Here is a 21,181-nt window from a genome sequence, read left to right as displayed (position 1 = left end):
ATTGCCGGCAACCGAACAATTCCGAGGTGATGAAGAGTAAACATAGTGATATTAAACGGCTAACCCAGCAACCATCCCATAGCCAGCTGCGTGCACTTTAACTGAGGATCATTCGATGGCGTTATCAAGCTTGTTCTGGACTCTATGGCTTGCAGTAAGTAGCTTGATTTCAGAACCTGGATTCGTAGCCAGTCGGCGGTAGACATTGGCTGCGTGTGGCGTCCGTCATGCAGGGCCGACTGTGCACCTGTTCAGGGGCTAAAGCAGCCGCCAGCCCTCCGCAACTCTGATTTGCTCGTCTAGTGGGGAAACAAAGTCGGCCAAGGGCGCCATTCGTCACAGCCAAATGTCAAATGGCATGGGAGCGACTGCAGCTGCAGGCTTCAGGGTGACATGCAGTAATCATTTACCTACAGACAGAAATGACGGGCTCTGTTTGGACGAGAGGGTCGAAAAAGCATAAGAAAAAATTCTCAACAAACAAGATGACTTCCGCAGGTGGAAACCTAGGGTTCCATGCCTTATTTCTTTGAGAACTTGTGACCGACAAAATTGTACTTCAATTTCGATTTGTCTTTCTGACTCGGGACAAGACAAAAAAAAAAGTGAAAAACCTCTACGTCAAGTAATCTACCAGACCGTAAGCTCACTCCGCTGCGGTGAACCAAAGTGTTAATTGGCTTGATTGGGTATCCACTCCAAGTCCTCAAAATCGAAAGTTGGGCGGATGCGGCGCGACCGACTGAGCTGGCTCGCGTTTTGTGGCTGGCTTACGGCCCCGCGAAATAAAAGAATGACGGGGTGCCCGATTACAAGAAAATAAGTCTCCGTAGGCGACAACGATAGTGTGGCTGCGGGCTAGTCGACGCCATCTTTAAGACAAGGGAGATAGATCGAACTGTGGGTTTTACTCCGTAGACCGCTTGCTCCCAAGGTCCCGTTGATGTACCAAGAGTACGTACAGTACCCAAAGTAGACCTGCAGTAAGTAAGCTTGGCCTTGAGGTTGCAGTGCTTATGTTGCATGCATGCAGCAAGATTTCCATCTTATTTGCAATTCTATTATCCGCCTGCGTCCATCTCCGAGGGGCTCAAATTGTCCCTAGGACAATATTGTACTGGCATCCTCAATAACGCTGGCCAGGGGCGTGCCTTGTTCCTGCACATCGTTGTGGATCTAATGTTTCCTCTGCAGTGAAGTGCCGCGCTGTGCAAATGTGTGTGTGCGCCGTGCTACTCTGTGCTACAAGCGCTTTACCATATTACTTTTATGCATGCATGTCGATGTTAAGGTTTTTCTGTTCTCAGAAGATCTGCGAAGCCAGGGCTCTCTTCTTCATGGTTAGTGGTCAATCAGGGAAGCAAGCTACGGAGCATACAAAACAAAAAAAAGCACATTGAAACGAGAATTCAAGACGAGGGCGCCGACAGGGTTGTCCCGCCTTGCCCGGTCTTGTCGCTAGGCCGAGTCCTTCCTTGATCGTGGGTGCCTCGCTCATTGGAATAGCGGGGTACCCAACGCGTCGCTGGATCCGTCACTTTATTGTTTGCTCGTGTGCCGAAATGGCCGTGTACCCCTGCATGATTGTCGTTGTCGAGATGAAAAATGCTGCACATATTGCATTTGTATTTTGATATCATACCGAATTTGTCTCCAATTCGCCGGCGGTAAGAAATTAGAGTGGACATGTCGAAGAAAGAGAGGAAATAAAGCGACAACTCGCAATAATGAGCAGCCAAGAAAAAGTTCCAAGAAAAGATGCGAAATTCCACCTAATACATCCAGTACCTACCTTTCCTAAAGAAAAGACAATGTTTATTTTGCCTTTGTCGTTTGTAGCAAACTAAGAAGCATGTAATCCACAGGCAAGGGAAATAAAACTCAATCGTCGAGTCGTCCTCGTGTTTGGCATGGTACCTAAAATGAGTCTTAAGGTAATTAAGGTGTCTAATGAATACAAAGCCCAAGTGAGAACCGTGCAACCGGGTCACTGAGTATTCGCGAGGCAAGGTATCAAACCTACATCCATGTTTTTACGTACAACTGTAGTCTAGTTCAAGACATCCATTTCAATTGTTGTTTTCCTGGCCCCTGCCCAATAGGTGTCATTGCCGCAAATGAAGGGGATCGGGTCGTCTTGGTCGGGGTTGAGGCGAACGGGCCTGCGTTGCCGCACTCACACAGGTACAACTTGGGGTTTCACCTAAGGATCTGACATGTTGATTGCCCTGGAGATCTTTGGACGGATATGTATGGCGAAATTTACCTTGACCGCCGCTTTGTCAGGTCTGGGTGAAATGGGGGTACCGTACAGCGAATGTGCGAAAGCAACATCATCTGGCCCTGGACGGATTAAAGATCCAGTGTTTTGTTGTCCAGCTGACGGGGGCTTCCGCAAGAGGCATCCAGCAATTTCAGGAAGGAACAATGTTGCGCGTCGCATCGGGTCCCCAAATGTGGACGCAATTAGCAATTCACGCAGGCAGGGATTTCCACTCCGTATTCCCACTCTATCGTACTGTCCTGTTTTTAGGGTCGCATTGCTGGGTAGACCCATGGTAGTCCCTTTGGGTTGGAGACACTTCAGTGGCTGAATCAGGGAGCTGGCCATCAAATTTGTACAGTGTGAGATGCTGTTCCTTGGCGTACTTTTCCTAGGCATCCCCAGGCCGTCAAACCCCACCCGCGCGCAGCAAGCCACAGCGAACTGGCTTACAGTGTGTGTGGGCGTGTGTTGTTGGTCGCTCCAGGTGGCCGGGCCCCGGCTCCTCCTCTTCCTGGTAGGCCCACTGCCATCCACCTCTCAATCTCTCCGACCAAATCTCTCCCGTGTCTTCCCTCCCACCTTGAACAACCTCATCATCGCCCTCTACCATTCCTGGCCTCATTCTTTTCCAACCCAACAATTCCGACCAAAGGTCAATTCCAGACGTGGATCTCGAGATTTGCGCTGGTCTTGACTGTCCGCTCCTTATCTAAACCTCCTAGTCGACTTTCGAGTTCGGTGTTCTGAGCATTCGCTTAATTTTCTCCCGCGATTGCTCTCCGTGTTCCCCTCGACGGCCTCCATTGATACCCGTTCTGCACATCTCCAGGAAATGTAAGGAATGGTCCCATTTACCCAGCGACGCTTCAATAGACCACGGGGCGGCTTTCTGACCGCAGAATAACAGTCCGTCTTTGCTGGCTCCCGCAGTTCAACAACTTCTCTCGATTCCGATTTTCGAAGCATTTTCACCCCAGTGGACGGGTAACCGAAGTGGCACCAAATCACCCAAGGGGACTTGGAATCACCGAAGACGATAAACACATGTTCTCGCTCTCTTTCTAGTTGCCCTTCGATTCTGGTGCCGCAGCGCGGCTGTGGGGAGATCATGGCAACCATGCTCGGTCCTAATTTGCCCACGGAGCCATCTACGACCTCTCCATCTGTGATGCCCGTTCATGAAACAGTTGTTTCCGGCACCATGGAAGATAGCGAATCTTACAGGCCTCAGCCATCGCCTCGGGCGAACCCTCCGCCAAACCCACCGTTTGTGTTTCCAGCCCGGGCATCGCCCTCTTCAGCCCCTTCCTCATATTCAAGGGCCAGTGGACGGAGACCGAAGTCTTTTGCAGATTCGTTCCATCTTGGAGTGTCCGATACAACCAGGTCGGATAGGCGAGCATCGCTGTCCCCTCAACTTCCGGAATTCTCATTCAATCCTGGTGCTCGGTCCCCTAATCCTGAGCGACCTTCAACCGGCCTCTCACCTCAACTCCCCGACTTCAAGTTCAACCCTGGTGCTGGCATGACACCTGCACCACTCGAGCATCCGTTCCTTAGTCCGCCGCAATCACCACACACGTTACAAACGCCTCCGTCACCCCGTACGATTCCCACACGCCCTGGTAACCATGGCCACAGACGTGGCGGCAGCGAATTTGTTGGAGGACAGATTCGCAGTGGGGACGCAATAACTGTCTTGAGCACAAGCCCTACCAAGTCCGAAAGCGGATTTGCCTCTCCTCAGCTCAAGCCCGCAAACCCACGGAGAGGACATGCACACAGGCGTTCGGCTGCCATATCAAGTCATGACCTTTCCATGATTCTGAAACCTACAAACCCGCAGCCAAGGGGCAGCAGCGCGCCATCAAGCCCCGTAGTGAACGAACCAGTTCAGTCATTTTCCTTTCCTAACCTCGCTGAAAGCGCTCCAGAGCCAAAAGCCTTAGACTTGCCCAAGACCGAAGAATCATCTGTGGATGCTCCCACAGAACCAGAGCCAGTACAGGAAGAGGCCAAAGCCCCTGTAAGGCCCGTGAATCGGGCCAGGGTTGGGTTCTCTGATACGCTGGAGTTCATTCCCAGGCCTTTGTCTTTGGTATCGAGTGACACATCCAGCACCATGACTGCCAGACCCGGGCATTCGCTTTCTGGGAGCATTTCATCCCTCATCTCCCTTACGAGCACGACCAGCAATGAACGAACCGAGATGTATGCTCTCAGCCCTAGCCCGTCGCGTAACTCGACGGAACCGAGACCTAGCACAGCAGGCGCGATTCTTGAACGGTCACTTAGTCCTCTCCCTGAAGGCCCGACGAAGTCCCCGCAGCGGCGCAACTCGATACCGCTCTTAAATATTGCTGCTGCGAATGGACTGGTTGACCCGGACACCCCTAGTCCTGGCAAGGCACAGAAACGTTGGTCTTTCTTTGGCCTTGAGCCCTTCTCAGGATCAATGTCACCCACACAGCCTCGAAGGTCAAGTGCAAGCTCCTCTGATACGACCACCAAACAAAGCAACTCGTCAACATCATCAGTAGGTCTCGAAAGCGAGCCTATTCCTGACTTCACCACAGAGGATGACACAGTTGGACAAAAATCCTGCAGCCGTAAAAACGGCAAAGTGAAGAAGAAGAAGGTTAGGTCTTGGGCTGGGTCGATCCTGACCAAGAAATCGAAGCCTCGCCACAGCAAGAAGCCTTCGAAAAGTCGATGCCCTCCTTCCTTGGAGAATGTGCAATCTGGCGATGTCAGCGGTGAAATGACCAATGTAGAGTCGGAGCAGATCTGCCAACAAACCACATCACCAGACGGGATCTCAGCAGAGGTTGATGCATGCCAGCCACGACCTGACACACCACCAGAGGACGAGCCTTCGTTTCCCATGATAGACCTCGATGCCGCCCTTGGTCCCTTCAACACACCGTTGCCAAGAAATCCAGAGTGGGAGGCAGCTCAGCGTGCGAGCGGTTTGACGAAAAGACCTCTTCACAGTGCCGCTCGTCTCAGTGGGTTTAGCGGGCCAGGCATGAACTATCAGCACCGTCGTGCTGAGAGTGCCCCAGAGATGCCTCCATTTAACAGGGCAGGGCTTCCTCGCTACAACAGCAACTCCACCATGGCTGACGTCTTCGAGGAGGAGGAGGAAGAGGAAGGCAAGCTTGATGAGAAGGCTCACAGCGCCGATTTTTTCTCCACAGCGCCTGAAGGATCCGCGCCGGATGGACAAACCTCGAATATCAACATACGTGTGACTCCCGACACGAGTTGCTCACCCTCTATAAGGGCGTCCGATTACGACGACGACGCCATTTCATCACGAGCTCTGAGCCGCAGAGGCAGCAACCTGAGTGGGTTGAGTGACGAGGAGAGGACGCAGCCAAGCATGTGTGTGACTTCTGATTATTCGGCTAGCTCACTCCATGACGAGATAATATTGGAGGAGACTCCTGAAGTCAAATGGAACATCAAGGACAACAATAGCGTGATGGGAAGCCAGACGTCCGATTCGTCGACTCCTTCACCACGTCGGGTATTTAAGGGGAAGGACTTAGCACCAGTGGATGTCAGCCCCTTACATCTGCCGACCCCTTCGCTAGCGCCTGTCAGCCCATACTCTATCGGGCATTCATCCTCGTTCCCGTCTCCACGATCGCCAATGTCGTACGAAGACGGAAATCGGATTTCGACAGCACCATCTTCGGTCACAGAGGACAACTTTCAATCTCTCCTAATGGGTGAGCCGGGGCCTGAAGTACGGATCTCTATGGAAATCCCCTCTCTTACCAGCAGCAACTCGACCATGACAAGGGAGAGTGCGTTCGTGCATCAGCTCTCGCACCCGCCAGTTCGAGGAGAGCGCCCGGCTTCTTTCTCATCACCGTTTGGACGCAGGGGTAGTTTGGCTAGCATTGGTCGTCTGATCAGCACATCGCACGGCGAGAGGAGCAAATTATCGACGGAGGTTTCTCTTGAGACCGAGCAGGCGGACAAGAAGCAGAAGAATGGCAAATCAAAACGTTTCAGCCGCCTGATGCAGTTCTGGAAACCAAAGGAGGGTGCCGCAGCCAAATGATAAATCCTGGCCAGCTGACTAAACAGCACAAGCTGCTCAGCCCAACGCCTCGCACAATTGCCCTGTAACCAAGAAAAGACCTCCAGGTATGGCACCACTCAAGGAGCGCAGGCCAAGCCCAGCTTGCAACCCATATTCAGGACAGCTCAGAGCTGCGCGAAACAAATTCACGACAACACGACATCGCCACAAAGCGGAAATGTACGCGCTCAGTGGCCAGACGTTGAAGGCACTGGTGGCGCGTGACGGGGGCACTACATATCTTTACTTCATGTATCTGATGGCAATACTGGAGGATTTTCATTTCTTATTTTGATGACTAGCATGAGGACGCAAGACAAGAGGCGAGAGCTCTTTTTGCACGAGATCCCAGAGACTTAATGTCTTCTCTATCTTTTTAATCCAACTTTATGGCATAACACAGCTAAAGTCAGCAAAGGGCGCCTGCTTACGGGAGGGTGTGGGATCATTGAACATATGAGTTTCATTCTTTTATCTTTATTTTATGTCTTTCCTTTTGAACCCATTTGTGGGAAGGAGGCAAGGGGACACGACTCCCCTCTCCATCGTATTCTTGAGCCCATTGTATTTTTGTGCACATAGCAAAGCGCTACGACCTTAACTATCTCTGCACACCACTCTGCTACACCGTATCCAAGCCCGTATTAGAAGGTTTCGATTTGTAGATGGTCCGATAGAAGGTGATGAAGCTACAGAATGAGAATAATTGTGGTCGTTTTTGCCGTGGGCTGGTGCGCACTGTGAAGAAAAATGTACATCTTTAAGTGCCATGCTTAGTTCCCTTAGTGCGACAATCTAGCTCCCGGAGCTGGCTTGAATTCGAGGCTATACAGGGATTGTACACAGAAAATTCCATAGAAACAAATGGCGTGGTACTTGATTGCATCCAGGCGCATGTGAACGAGTGTATGTGGTGAAAACGTTTATGGCAAGTATCACCACATCTACATTGTGTGGACCATCCAAAAAAGCCTCGGTTCATGGTACATTGGTACCGGCAAGGTTTGGGGTTTATTCCCGCTCGCGCGGGCGGGCAGGGCCAGTCTCCCCATCCTTCTCCACACCAGCTCCGGAAACCGTCGATTGAGCGTGATCGGTCAACGCTTGACCCCAACCCCGACGCGTCCAAGAAGCAAAGCCCAGAGTTTACGCGGTATTGACCAGCTTGAAAACACTAACTAGCGGACAACGTTCGGGCCGCTTTTCAATCAAAGATTTAAAGAATAAGGCCGAGCCTTGTCCCAAAGGCTGCGAGTTAACAAGTCTACGCTACGGAATTCGAAATCCCCAAGGGAGGGAAGCGGCAGAAGCCATTCTTGAAACGACGGACGAACCCAAACCCTGGGGATTTCTCACGCGCCTTTTGCTCACAACGAAACCAAGGGCGACCCTACAAGAAACGTCTACAATTTTGTTTTCCTTTTTCTTCCTTCCCTCAGACGGGCCCCGAACGCACGCATGGCGCCCAAATCCGACCGGTCCGCAACCCGCCGATTGATCAAGGAGCTCGAGACGTGGCACGGCGAATCGAAATCCGAGACGGGGGTCGAGCGGCTCGGGCCTGTAAACGAAGGGGAGCTGCTGCAATGGGAGGCTGTGATCAACGGGAAGGGTATAGGGGGTGGTTATGATGGTTAGTGGTTGATAAACAATCCCTTCCCCGTCAGAAGGTTCGGAGGAGTCGAGAACTTGCGCAACAAACCATGGGGCTTGCCTCCATACGCCCCGAGGTTGCATACCGGCAGTGAACAGGCTTCACAGCGGTGCTCTCTGGTTTACAGCAGGGTTATCTGACTGATGCAAACAACAAAACCAACAGCTGGCCGCTGGCTTCTCGAAATCAAGATCCCACCCACATATCCGCTCCACCCGCCGACGGTACGCTTCGTGACACCCGTGGTGCACGCAAACGTGAACCTTGCCGACGGGGAGGTGTGCCTGGATCTGCTCAAGGAGGCTTGGACGCCGGCATATAGCGTGCTGGAGACTGTGCGGGCCGTGAGGTTGTTGCTCGCAACGCCGGAACCGGACTCGCCGCTTAACGTGGATGTCGCAGCGCTGGTGAGGGCAGGGGATGCACTTGGGGCCGCGAGGCTGGTCGAGTTTTGGATCACGGATGGCGGTGGGAGATATGATGGGCCTTGATGTGCCAGACGGAGGGGTTTCGGGTACTTTATTTTCGGTTTTCTGAGTTTGTTGTTGGTCTGTATACCTCAACATGATACCTTAAAGTTCTTCAAGGCTGTATATTTTATGCTAACCCCGCTACCAAGGAGCTACAAACACCCACAGACTATTGAACGCCAGGCTGACCCAAACACCTGCTGTCGCAGCAAGGCAAACTGATGTCTGTGGAGAAAATCACAAGATGCATTGTATCATCTAGCAGGTCAGGATGGGCCAAAGAGACCCACGGATCCCATGGTTTGGCCACTTGCATCTTCGTGATGCCTGCTTCTCTAATCAGGGGCACAAGAAACCAAGCTGTGATGCACCTCGAACACTAGTCCCGGGTCGTTGCCTGCATGAGCTTTGATGGAAATGCCACTGCTCTGCATCGATGCCTCGTGATCCTTCCCGATGCCCCATTCTGGTCTGGACCGCGCTCACAAGACACTTATTTTACAGCGTAATAAAAGTTTAGGGGGCTTATCTTTTGTGTTCTTGAAGAGAGGCAGCTGGTGGTGGGCAGCCAGCGTTCATTCTCAGGAAAGTCGAACCGGGACTACAGGATCAATCTTTTCCGCAATGCAAGCGTCGGCGGTGAATGAAATCTTTTTTTGTCCTTGACGACCTTCCCTTCTTGAACGAAACACTTGCTCCACATCAGTCGTTCCTTGGAAGTGCCTGCAGCAGGCAGACGGAGAGAAAGCCTTGTGTGGATTCTGCGAATGCAAGTCTAAACCCGTGGAGATTGAAAACACATGGGCGCCCGATAGGGCGCTGCGAGCTTACGCCGAGTTGCACGTATTACCAAGCATGCCGGTGGGCAAACCTGGAGGCTGAGCTTAGAGGTTTTTCTTCTTTTGGTGCTATGTCTCCTCTCCAGTGTAAGATTTTATGGAACCAACCCCCACGGGTTGGAGTACGAAGGTATCGGAGGAAGCACTGCTCCCGATGAACAGAGATGTGGTTGTCTCCCATCACGGATACAATGCATACCACAAAACCCTCGGGCTTCGTGTAGCGCTGCTGCTGCTCTACTGATTGAACGATAATTCGCCTGCTTGGATGAGTGACATATCCAAAGCGATTTCAACGGTGTTTCCAGACGACAAGGCCCACGGGTTCGCCTTACTGGTTCCTGATAAATCAAGCTGTGAAACCGCGATGATCTTATTCGTCCAGGAAATCTGGAGTACCTTTGGAATGGGTGAGTTTCTTCTCCCATTTTTTATTTATTTGTTTTTTTTTATTATTTTCATTTTCGAGAAGCGCCGCAAGCGGTCTAGAAATCAGGGGTCGTATTTCTTTTCGATGCATGGGAAACAAAATTATTAAGCTTGAAATTAGACTGTAGTGTGTTTCCAGGCGAGGCACGTGGACCCCCGCCGATACGACAGAGCACTACACCAAACAACATCCATATCTCATGCAGGGTGCTTATTGCTAGGTCGGCTAGGTAGGCTTAGTTTGGGAGTCTGGACTTTCAAGTCCTTTCAGCAAGAAACAATAGTCACCACAAGACAAATCCCTGCGGCTCCATTTTTTCAAGGCCAGAGATGTGGTTCTTGATTTTGGTTCGCCAGAACAAATACGTCCCCGCGTCGAAATTAGGATACTGTCGGGCAAGACTGTGACACATTAAGGCTAATGCCTCCACATGGGGATCACTAACACTTGGATCGCTAGTCCACGGGAGGAGGCGTGGTATGATGGAGCTCACTTACCGTCCGCGCGGCCAGGAGGTCGCCCATAAAAGTAATGTAGTCATGGGAAAGTACAAGTTGCATGCGCGGCCCCAAACCAATTTCTCTTTAAATTCCCATAGAGAACCCACCGACGTCGAAACAAACGTATAAACCCATGGCACCCACGCGTTGCAATCGTGCCATGTTGACATCAGTATTCCCAGCGGCCTGGAAAGCCAAGCATGTCAAGAATAAGCAAGCTTCGCATGACGGGGGTTTGATTTGATGGCCTTTCCCCCTCTCCTAAATGGGGCCTGCAGTCACAGCGCGTCTTGGCATTGGAATGCAACCAAGCACGAGTAGCCGCGCAGCATTCTCGCCCGGGGAATCATGGGTTGCACACCTGGCAAACTTCACGTCTTTTTGTAGCGAGAAAACGGAGGGACCGGGGCAAGAAGGGGGAAGGAATAGACGACTGGCAATGTAAGATATTGGCAAGGAGTCTCACCAATCTCATTCTCAGGAGGCCACCAAACAACATAACCATGTTCGATCACCGCTGTAGGCGCCGTCGTCGAACTCCAAGCTTCGAGTTGGGGGCTGTTTGTGTAATATATAACTCCTACTTTCTCCTACTTTCCACTTGGAAAAAATAGCTGGGAGACAGCAGCAACGAACCAAGACGTCAGCTACCCAATCAGACAACTTTTCAGTCTTTGTATCTCCCGCCTACCGACAAGATGCTACAGACTGCTTCTCTCGCTGCTGCGGCTCTCATTGGCCTATTGGCCGGCCCTGCACCCGTTCTCGGCGCCAGCAGTAAGTTCTGCGAAGGCGGAAGCTGGTCCACCCTGGGCAAAACCGGCGGCAACGACAGATTCCGAGGAGAAGTCGATGCTCCTTCGGGTGACTTTAAAGTCCAAGGACAGGTAGGAGTCGCATTCCCGATCGACGAAGAAAGAGATCGCGAAGCGCTCGTACGCTGACCTGACGACATGTAGTTCGTCGAGTTCATGATCGACCCCGCAACTTTTGCCATCTACAACTATGCGTGGCTCGGCAAGGAGAACGTTGGGGACATGACAGGCCGCCAGTATACGAACATCTTCGCCTCCAAAGTCCCCGACCACCGCGGAGCCAACTTGACGTCGAAGATCTCACTTGAAATCAAGGAGGAGGTCATCAAGATCTCCCGCACAGGAAACGGCGTCTCCATGACGATCAGTGCCAAGGACTGCGCCCAGGGTGGTATCTTCCAGATGGAACCCGAACGCGCCGACAACACTAGCACCCGCATAGTCCACACCCTGGCCGATGGTGCCTTCCAGTACGACAACCCCATCTTCCGCAGCAACCTGGGCAAGTTCATGGGCTCAGAGTGCGTTTCCGAGGCGGGCCCTGCTGCCGAGGCCTGCGTCCAGGTCAGGCCCCGAGTCAACATTGGCGCCGCGGGCCGTCCCAAGATGGTGCTGCGCGACAGTGCCCAGGTCGCCTCCCGGCTGCCGCAGCCCGAGTGCGGGCCTGACTTCTCCAATAACCTGGGCATTGGTGGCGAGACCCGGGATTACTGCGGCGGCATGAGCATCTGGGACGTCGCCAGCGGCGGCAGGATGGGTATGGTGACGGGCGAGGACTCGGTGGAGGTCAGCTCGCCGCCCGACGTTTGTGTTTCCGACTGCTTTCCTGGAGACCACCCTGCCACGGGCGAGTTGGCTGTCCTGGGTTTCCCTGACCCTGTCCCCGAGGAGGTCAAGCTGAAGCCGTTCATGAGCGAGCAGGGTTTTGATATACCCTTGACGCAGTTTTCAACGACCATTATGGCCAAAGGATGTGTCGATCAAAGCAGTGTCCATTTTAGGGGGGTTCGAATGCCCCGATGCACAATGGATTAGTCTAGATATCCCCATCGGCCATTAGGAGTATTCCGGAGTATTAGAACTAGTGATCGACACCTGGGCAAGGGAGCTGGCGAATGCTTGGCTGGCGGATGGTGGTGGCTTGGGGCTTTAGCGGGCAGCCTTCAACTGTCGGAGGGTGGGGCTAGTACTATTTCTAGCCAAGACTTTGTGGCATGGCAATCAATCATGGTAAACTTTTTGGCTTGAAAGATATTCACTGGCTTTTTTTAGACTGGTGGATAAGAGATACGTAGAGTCGCCGAGTGATTGGATCTGAAAGAAGAAGCTCGATGATAATCAGATAATCTAGATTTTAAGAATCTTGCAATCATTACTCCGTACTTTTGAGTGGATGAAATCATTCTGTTGAGACAGAGTGCAATGTTGAATACAATCATTGAACGACCGAGGATAAGAAAAAAAAAAAAAAAAAAAAAAAAAGCCCCAAAATTGTTTAGAAATTGCTCACCAGACCCCTTCCAGGTAGGTTGTAGGGTATTTTGTAGGTGTATTTGGCTGCCGATGCGTGGATGCTTGTCAAGCCCGTGCGTTGTCGACTCGTGGCTGAGGATCGCGTTTGAGGACGGGATCGGAGGAATAGCCATAGAATTGCGGCTCCAACTTGGGATTTGGGCCGTTTTAACTGGCGCCCGGCAGAACTGGCCCGTGTCGCAGCGCCAGCGTCGTGCTCCACGCCAAGTGCCTAGTCCAACCTCCGCACACCTTCCTCCAATCTTTCGACTGCGTCGCACCACCTGGAGAACCCAACGAACGCCCATTCAGTACCTACTTGGGGGCTGTTCGTTGTGGGCCCCCTCAAAGAGGGGGTTACAAAACCTTGATTTTCGAAAAAACCGTGGGCCAGCAAATTTGTTAGCAGATCGCTAACAAAGTAGCTCATGAAAGTTCGATTCACGTTCGTAAACACTACACCCACGAAAAAGGTTAGAATTTGCAGATAAATTGAAGCCGTGAATTGCGCTGTAGATATCTATTTCTGGAGTTTTGGCTCAATCGCCCTTTTCCGGTCGCTCAAGCGGTCACAAGGCGACCCGGGTACTTCCAACTCATCCTTTCTACCACCCGGTATTGGCGGCGAGGAACGGTCTTCAAGCGGTCTCGTATCCTGAAGTTGACGGGGAGAGGGTGTAGCCAATGGTATATACCGTGGGAACGGTTTGGAAGGCCTGTTTGGGGCGGGAGGTGAGGCTGATTGCGAGGATCGTGATACGCATATGCTGATAGAACAGGCAGAGTCGGTATCCACGGTAATATTGATCTGGGTACTTGTATTTCCAGCTGAAATTGGCCCTTTATCGACGAACCATGACTGTGAGGGCTGTGAATCGGTCTTCTTCCTTTTTCCAGGGCGTTCCCTGACCGCCGGAACGTTCTCCGGCGTGAAGCCGAGGTCCTCCAGATATCTCTTCTGTTGTATCTTAATCCCGTTGGGCATGCCCTCTGTTTCTCGCCAGCGTTGAATAGCCTGATTCTTATCCCTATACCACGCATCTCTGACGAACTTTTCTTGTTGGTATAGGGCTGTTTCCTCGATCAACGCCTGTTTGGCTTCGTGAGCGACCCGCATATCTTCTAACGTATTAGCGGTCTGGAACTGTTTGTCTTTTGACTTCAACGTCATTTTGACTTTGTAACGTGAAGCGCGTTGAAGGCGTTTTTGCTTATTCGTCTGCTTTTGGGCAACGCGTTGCTGTAGGATGATCGCCTCGTTGGCAACGGCTTGTAAATCCGAGATAGCATCAACGGTATCTGAACTAAAGTGGTGCGCCTTGGCCGCCATACGGCTTGCCGCATATTTGGCCCGTGAAAATCGTTCAGCGGTAGGAAGGGAGTCCGGATATCGCGGTGTATTCGCTGCCGTGGCGTGGCCACGCAGTTTGGCGAGCACTTTGGTGCCGTCGACAGGAAACAAGCCTGTATCTTGGAAACCGCTTATTACGTGGCCAGTTGTGAAAGCCGTTTGCCAGCAGCGCTAAGTTAAGGGAAGATATATCAGTTTACCGCTAAATTAACCTGTAGATCGAAAACGACTTACTCGAATCGCAGCAACGAAATCTGAGCGGGTGAACACCGGAATACCGGTGTTTATATGCTCATGCAGGACCGCCTGCAACTCGTTTTTCAGGTGAGTGAACACGGATACGTCCATGGGCTGCATATAATGCGTTGAATGAGGCGGTAAAATAACGATCTCGATATCAAATCTGAGGCAATAATCAAGTATCTCCATGCCAAAGTGGCCGGTAAAGCCGTCGAGAAAAAGCCACCTCCAAATACGTGTTTTGGCCCGCTGTGAATTTGGATCGATTTTGGCCGCAGTGCGGTTCACAAAGTCGAATCTGACGTCAAAGTCATGACCAAACCACTCTTTCAACGTGGGAGATCCGATCGATTGCACGGCAGCAACTTCTGGCCACGAATACCGGTTGAAATGCTGTATCCAGGTGAGCTGGATATCTCCGTTGGAAAACCCCGTTTCTGACCGCGTAAAAACGATACCCTCAGGCAGATCCAGATCAAGCCAATCGCTCGTTGGCCACTTTGTGAAGATACAGAAGGGCGGTAGCGACTGCCCAACAGCGTTGCCACCGCCTATCAACGTACAACTCTCACGGTTAGCCGGATCCGCGGTGCGTGGCTTTTCATGCCTCTTTTTCGTCACGACCAATACCGGTATCCGGCCATCTCTCACACCGATTCTAGTACCACATTCGTCAGCGTTCCAGGCCGCTGAAGCCGTGATCCCAAGCTCTACCGCATGAGCCGCCGTGCGGCGATACCAGGCCTCCACAAGATCGATCTGTTGCTCCCAACTAAGGCGAGTAATCTCGACGGGTTGTTGTTTGGTAAGTCGCAGTTCCGGGTGTTTTTTACGCCAACGGCCGTACCAGTTCATTTGAATTGGACCACAGGGCGGTATACGTGACTGACGCATCAGATTGGCCGCAGATATTACGTGTTGTGAGTCGGGATATGCACCAAGTTTATCAAGCTGCATGATATACGCAACGAGAGCTTGATCTTCAGCATCAGTCAACAATGAAGGCCGCCCGCTGCGCTTTATCGATATCTTAGGAATGCCATTGATCAGGAGATTACGAGCATGCCGCTGAGTACTCGAATACGGGTAACCGTTCCTTTTACAGAACGATCGTAGCGATTCTGGCTTGGATCTGCCCTCCCGCGCGGTATCCGCCCTACTGCGGTGAGTTTCGACATATTGGGCATACATGCGGGCTCCTAAGATAGCTGGAGATTCTGGGGACGTCATGATATAGGTATATTTGCGGTAAGTGCAATTGTGCTGTTATGGAACGGGATTACACTCGGCATAAGTTAAATTGTTAACGATTTTCTAGGTAAAAAACTGATGCGGGGTGGCCCACGGTTTTTTCGAAAATCAAGGTTTTGTAACCCCCTCTTTGAGGGGGCCCACAACGAACAGCCCCCAAGTAATCAGTAAGAGATATACGACGCAAGCTCCAGCTGCTGTCACTGGCTCGACGAATCCTCGTGAGCCAATCCCATAAGCCACAATCCGAGATCTCGATTCAAACAATACCATTTTGCGCTGGAGCACTTTTTTTTTGCGGATTTTCAGTCGTTTCCTGACAGATTTGCTCGGTCGCGTGTACTGTACTGTCCCACAAACAACACATCTACAAACCTTGGCTGTGGCTTCAACCCGATTGACTGATTGAATTCGGCATTTCGACATCATCTCAGTCGCCCATCCAACCAACCTCGTTGCTAACCACCGCCACAATATCGACTGCAAAAACAGCCCCCCGCAATCTTCTACACGACAAACAGATACTGCCCTCAATGCTTTCCGAAAGCACCTGGACATCCACCTGGTGAAGGTCCTAGGATCAGACTGACACCGCCACAACTCACTCTCGACCCGGTGGCTTTGCGCGCCCCTCGATGGCCGCAATCCACTCGGGGTCACAAGTTCCCGCCTTTCAGCCCGGTCGGATCCCGACAAAAGCCACCATGTCGACCGAAACCTCACCCCGCGCTGTCCGCTTTTCACAAGGCGAAGACGAAAGGCTGATGCGGCCCTTCGTACTCGGCGCCGATTCGGGCAACTCTCACTCGTCCGGCGAGTTGTCCAGCCCCGACCTGCACCACATGGTCGAGACCCCGGATGAGATGGGTTCCCTTACCCGATACGTAGACGTCACCAGCCATGGCGGCTCCCACGTATCGCTTGCCACAAACGGATCTGCCCGGAGTCACCGCAACTCGGGCGGAGAGTCCACGGCGGCCGGGTACACCAACGGTGGAGCCACTCCAAGGCCAGCACAGCGGCCGATGGGCCCCGCTAGAACACCCTCCAACACATACCAACCCCCGAGGAAACCTACAGCGCAACAGACGCCCTCTTACCTCCACACCTCGACATCTGATCTTCGGAATGGATCTAGAATGCGCAACGGTTATGGCCAACAAGAAAAAGAATACGTCCGCAGTCTCCGCGCGCAACACTACGGCGGTGATTACTTTGTATCCTACTCAAATGGAAGCCAGCTTGGTGCCAGCAGCGGAGATGGCTATCCTGATTCAGATTCTGAGGGAGAAACGCCATCATCCGAGGCTCCATATGACGACGCGTACGACCAAAACGTCATCATGATCGACAGCAACGAAGACACCGCCCCGAGCGAGGAGGAACTCAAAGATCCTGCAAGCCGTGAGAGGCTCGAGTGGCATGGCATGCTCGAGGCTGTGCTGACTGGCGATGTTGTCAGGCAGGAGAAGAAGCGCTTGATCGCCGGCACCGGGGAGGATCTCGGCAAGTTACAACGCGGAGCAGAGCTTTGGATGGGTATCCGTGCCCGTGTATGTGGTCGTCACCTGAGTGTACAGCGGCGTATGGTCGAGGAGACTAGGGCTACTCTTGCCAGGATGATCGACGAGGTAATCGACTTCAGCGTCAAAGGCGAGTCCACAGCCGGCAAGTCGGCGGCAGAACAAATCGCCGAAGTTCTCGAGAAAATCGACAAGATCGAGGGACAGTACCCCACCCGAAACGCCCTTCTCGCTGTTCATACCTCTGCCAACACGGAGCGATTTCAGGAGGCTTGCGACGCCGTATACACATGGACCAACATCAACTACTTGATCAACACCGAGCTCACAATTCTGAGAAACTGGGTGGGCAATCATGAGCTTGATTTCACGCGCGCAAGGGAAAAGTCCCCGAATGGCCACCACGGTCTCTCGGACGAGTCCTCATTCATGGACCGGCTCATGAAAGAAGAGGGTCTCAAATCACTACACGACCACGAAGAGGACGAGGGCGACAGGAAAAGTCGAAGGAACGGAATGCTCCACAGGGTCGGCAAAACCATCGAAAAGGCCAAAGAGGCCCTTGTCGAGCAACACCAAGTCTTCAAGAAGAGGCAAATGTCACTGGACATGGACGAGTTGCTGATGTTGCTTGGTTTCCCGGCACGCCTTATCGAGGAGATCATCAAAGTACGACTGGCCTACACAAAGCGCATGAAGGAGTCGGCCCAGCAAAACCCTATGATGCAGGACAACATGATTGCCCAATTTCAGACTTTACTCAAGCTGGCTATCCGCATAAAGCAGGAGGCTGCCAAGCTCTCGGAGCCTCAACCTGGTTGGGAGCTTCCTCCGTGCATCGACGAGTCGTTCGACCAAGTCGTACTTGACGCACTTAAATATTACTTCAAAATGCTGAACTGGAAGCTGGGCGGCAACAAGAACACGTTCAAGGAGGCTGAGCTGCTGTTCCAGGAGTGGGGCTTTGCAAACGAGATTGCCAGCCATCTGTATCGCGGTGACATCGAGGTGGCGGAACAGTTCAGCTCCTTGACCTACAAGACACTTAACAGGTTGGCCATCACGTTTGAGAAGGAACTCCAGCGCAGGCCGAAGGAGACTCCTTCCGAGATGAGCAAGCGTTACAAGCAAGTTCTCGAATCAGTTCGCGTGCGCCAGAGAATGCTGCAGCGTTTCTCACGAATGCTCAACGACAACTATGAGAACGCTTCGGACTTCAGCATCAACTTCCGGCCTGACAAGATGCAGGAATTTTTCCTGCGCCTGCAAGAGACTGGCCACTTCCAGGTATACACGGGAAGCCTCGAACACGAAGGCTTGCTCGTCATCGCCTCGCCTTCGCTTGCCAACCGCGAATCAGAGATCCAGTCCCTGATTGGCACCACGGCGTACGATGAGATAGTGCAGGATGCTACGAACCCCTACATCCTCATCATGCGGCCCGAGGGGCAGCTTGGATGGTGGGGACCTAAGATCCAACTTTCGGTGCGCGAGGAACCTGTCGAGCTCAAAATGGGCCACCTTCGGTTGATTGCAGGCGGCTCGCAGACACGATTGTCCAATGCCAAGCAGAATTTCCTTGCCACCATTGAGATGCACCTCGACCTGCTCATAGAGCAACGATCCAATCTTCCAAAGGTCAATGCACGACTCATGGAGATCCGAAAGGTTCAATATAAGCTGTCGAACACGTTCATGGACAGCGTCGAGATTATACGTAACAACACAAAAGGCCTCGGTTTGCAGGATCTTATTCAGACCTGCTTTATCTTTGCCACAGAGTTCGGTCAGCGGTCGTTGCTCTATCTGGACAGTAATCGAAGACAGATGAACAACATCAAGTTGACCAAGCTTGCGCTTGACTGGGTTGGCTTCGTCTGTGATGACTGCCAGTCGTCAGACCGCAAGGCATTCAAATGGGCAGTGTTGGCTCTGGAATTCGCTATGGTCATGACACGCGGGCGGCACATCTTGGCGCTAGGCGAGGCCGAGTTTGTCAAGCTGAGGCTAAAGGTCGCCGGCTGCATGTCACTCTTGATTTCCCATTTCGACATCATGGGCGCTCGCTCCACAGTGGCTGCGCAGGCTGAGAAGCTCAAGCTGGAGGCCATGGTAGGACAGATGAGGCGCATGGACCACAACATGATGGACGACCAAGAGGCCATCCGCTATGTGCGGAACCACAGGCTTTCAGGGCTCAACCTGATCGACGAGGCTCGCAAAGAGATAGCACTCGAACGGTCGGCTCTGGGACGTGTTCTGGAGGTATCCAACGAGGTGGACAGGTCACTCGCTTACCTTTCATCTACGGCGACCAACTTCACAATGCGCTGGCAACAGGGACACTTTGTGGGTGGTGGTACATTTGGAAACGTCTACGCTGCCATGAACCTCGACACGGGTCATCTCATGGCAGTCAAAGAGATCAGGCTCCAGGATCCAAAGCTCATCCCGTCCATTACGGGCGCCATCAAGGACGAGATGCGGGTGCTGGAGTCGGTCGACCACCCCAACGTCGTATCATACTACGGCATCGAGGTGCACCGCGACCGTGTCTACATCTTCATGGAGTTTTGCTCGGGCGGGTCGCTGGCTAGCTTGCTAGAGCACGGCCGGATCGAGGACGAGTCGGTCATTATGGTGTACGCACTGCAGTTGCTTGAGGGTTTGGCGTACCTGCACGAGATCAAGATTGCGCACCGTGACATCAAGCCTGAGAACATTCTGCTAGACCACAACGGCATCATCAAGTACGTCGATTTTGGCGCTGCCAAGGTCATCGCCCGCCAAGGCCGGACGCTTGCCAACCAAGACCTCATGTCGGCGGCCACCAAGCCTAACAAGTCCATGACCGGTACCCCCATGTACATGTCGCCCGAGGTAATCAAAGGAGAGAATCCTGGCCACTTTGGCGCCGTGGATGTGTGGTCTCTCGGTTGCGTGATCCTCGAGATGGCAACTGGACGCCGCCCCTGGGCCAACTTGGACAACGAGTGGGCCATCATGTACAACATCGCGCAGGGTAACCCACCACAGCTGCCGACACCCGACCAGCTCAGCCCTGAGGGTATCGATTTCCTCAAGTGCTGCTTTGCCCGCGACAGTACCAAGCGAGCCACGGCGCTGGAGCTGCTGCATCACAAATGGATCATGACCATTCGCGATCGCATCGTGCCACAACAGCCTCCGACGCCGAGCGACACAAGCTCGTCGAGCGCCCAAAACACTCCCAATCCCGCCTCGTCCAGCAAAGGTGGCGGAGCGAGCAGTGACGGGTACTACTGATGACCCGCAGTCATTGGGAAAGTTGTTGTGGTTGTTCTCTTTAAATATCTGTACCCCTATCCTACCTTCTAGAGACCTATTATTTTTCATCTACGTATACGAATGTCACGAACAATAATCCTACCAGAGCTTGGAAGACTTTTGACCCTGGGGCATGGTTTAAACCCACCTTCCGCTACCTACATAAGCTACATACCCCCTCTTTACTCCTCCAATGTGTCTATCTGCCCTCACCTGCCTTAGCATTCCGCACTGCCTCGGAATGTCTGTTAGGTCCTTTATATTTAATTTGATACCTTTTATTTTGGGCTACATGTCAACATTACTTATATAGTTAATGATTCACTTTTGCGTTTCGGCAAGCGCAGTAGGGTTTTTCTTGTTTTTTTTTGTTTTTTTTTTTCTCTTTGCTTTGCGGTTTGAAAGCCTTTGCATGTCTAGATTGTTGATGACAAGACAGGGATACTCGATGCGAGCATTGCTTTGAATTCAAGGATGAGTTGCCAGTCCATGTTACATTAGCCTGTTGCATCCTTTCTGTTCTCTTTTTTTTTCATCTGAGCCGAGTTACATACTGGAAAATACACATCCAGATCAAGTTTTGAGCTCAGACTGTGAACGAATACCTGATTTGGCTTGCTGCCCCGAGGATGGTGAACCCAGCGTGGAGTCATGCCATGTTAAAAAGATCAAAGCCGGCTTTCCCTTAATAACTAGCGCAATTCATCTGATCTCAACAATGGTATGAACAACTTCTAAAGCGACAAGTTGAGTCGCAACATATCGCCGTGTGTTCTTGGCGGAGTGAAGAAGAGACAGCATGCCCGGGTAAAGTCTCAACTGATTTACCCACTTCAGATATTTCAGCATCAAAAGCACATTTGACCGACCCTCATATTCTGCATGCATCTTGGCTTCGGCCAGATGGTTCGAGGGCATGCTTACTGGG

General features: G+C 52.2%; 6 protein-coding genes across 6 annotated transcripts; 4 read left to right on the top strand and 2 right to left on the bottom strand.

The window, feature by feature from the left end:
* Positions 1-2,833: 2,833 nt before the first annotated feature.
* Positions 2,834-7,077, top strand: MGG_00179 (uncharacterized protein). The gene is made up of 2 exons (XM_003718894.1): positions 2,834-3,100; positions 3,174-7,077. Exon 2 carries the CDS (start codon positions 3,375-3,377, stop codon positions 6,339-6,341), a length of 2,967 nt encoding a protein of 988 aa, XP_003718942.1. The 5' UTR covers positions 2,834-3,100; positions 3,174-3,374; the 3' UTR covers positions 6,342-7,077.
* A 361-nt stretch (positions 7,078-7,438) lies between these two features.
* Positions 7,439-9,585, top strand: MGG_00180 (ubiquitin-conjugating enzyme). Its single transcript, XM_003718893.1, has 3 exons — positions 7,439-7,995; positions 8,182-8,564; positions 8,636-9,585. Exons 1-2 carry the CDS (start codon positions 7,821-7,823, stop codon positions 8,505-8,507), a joined length of 501 nt encoding a protein of 166 aa, XP_003718941.1. The 5' UTR covers positions 7,439-7,820; the 3' UTR covers positions 8,508-8,564; positions 8,636-9,585.
* Positions 9,586-9,943: 358 nt separating this feature from the next.
* Positions 9,944-10,417, bottom strand: MGG_17518 (uncharacterized protein; the record flags this gene model as incomplete). The annotated part of the gene is made up of 3 exons (XM_003718892.1): positions 9,944-10,143; positions 10,253-10,335; positions 10,387-10,417. 3 exons carry the CDS (start codon positions 10,415-10,417, stop codon positions 10,039-10,041), a joined length of 219 nt encoding a protein of 72 aa, XP_003718940.1. The 3' UTR covers positions 9,944-10,038.
* A 266-nt stretch (positions 10,418-10,683) lies between these two features.
* Positions 10,684-12,258, top strand: MGG_00181 (uncharacterized protein). Its single transcript, XM_003718891.1, has 2 exons — positions 10,684-11,142; positions 11,215-12,258. The coding sequence occupies exons 1-2, from the start codon at positions 10,954-10,956 to the stop codon at positions 12,103-12,105; spliced, it is 1,080 nt and encodes a 359-aa protein (XP_003718939.1). The 5' UTR covers positions 10,684-10,953; the 3' UTR covers positions 12,106-12,258.
* A 103-nt stretch (positions 12,259-12,361) lies between these two features.
* Positions 12,362-12,778, bottom strand: MGG_17517 (uncharacterized protein; the record flags this gene model as incomplete). Its single annotated transcript, XM_003718890.1, has 2 exons — positions 12,362-12,384; positions 12,581-12,778. Coding segments are annotated over 2 exons (221 nt in total), but the record flags the coding sequence as incomplete, so codon positions are not given.
* A 2,835-nt stretch (positions 12,779-15,613) lies between these two features.
* On the top strand, positions 15,614-20,652 carry MGG_00183 (STE/STE11 protein kinase). The gene has a single exon (XM_003718889.1). The coding sequence runs from the start codon at positions 16,060-16,062 to the stop codon at positions 20,230-20,232; it is 4,173 nt and encodes a 1,390-aa protein (XP_003718937.1). The 5' UTR covers positions 15,614-16,059; the 3' UTR covers positions 20,233-20,652.
* Positions 20,653-21,181: the final 529 nt, after the last annotated feature.

The sequence above is a fragment of the Pyricularia oryzae genome, chromosome 5 (assembly GCF_000002495.2).
Source record: "Pyricularia oryzae 70-15 chromosome 5, whole genome shotgun sequence".
NCBI lineage: Eukaryota > Fungi > Ascomycota > Sordariomycetes > Magnaporthales > Pyriculariaceae > Pyricularia > Pyricularia oryzae.
The sequence above is the reverse complement of the archived record's forward strand: the minus strand, read 5'-3'. Positions and strand labels throughout refer to the sequence as shown.

Excerpts from the sequence above, each read along its gene's own strand:
- MGG_00179 (XM_003718894.1), top strand. The coding sequence starts at position 3,375 with ATGGCAACCATGCTCGGTCCTAATTTGCCCACGGAGCCATCTACGACC.
- MGG_00180 (XM_003718893.1), top strand. The coding sequence starts at position 7,821 with ATGGCGCCCAAATCCGACCGGTCCGCAACCCGCCGATTGATCAAGGAG. Across the intron at positions 7,996-8,181 it reads TATAGGGGGTGGTTATGATG|CTGGCCGCTGGCTTCTCGAA; the intron begins GTTAGTGGTTGA and ends CAAAACCAACAG.
- MGG_00181 (XM_003718891.1), top strand. The coding sequence starts at position 10,954 with ATGCTACAGACTGCTTCTCTCGCTGCTGCGGCTCTCATTGGCCTATTG. Across the intron at positions 11,143-11,214 it reads ACTTTAAAGTCCAAGGACAG|TTCGTCGAGTTCATGATCGA; the intron begins GTAGGAGTCGCA and ends GACGACATGTAG.
- MGG_00183 (XM_003718889.1), top strand. The coding sequence starts at position 16,060 with ATGGCCGCAATCCACTCGGGGTCACAAGTTCCCGCCTTTCAGCCCGGT.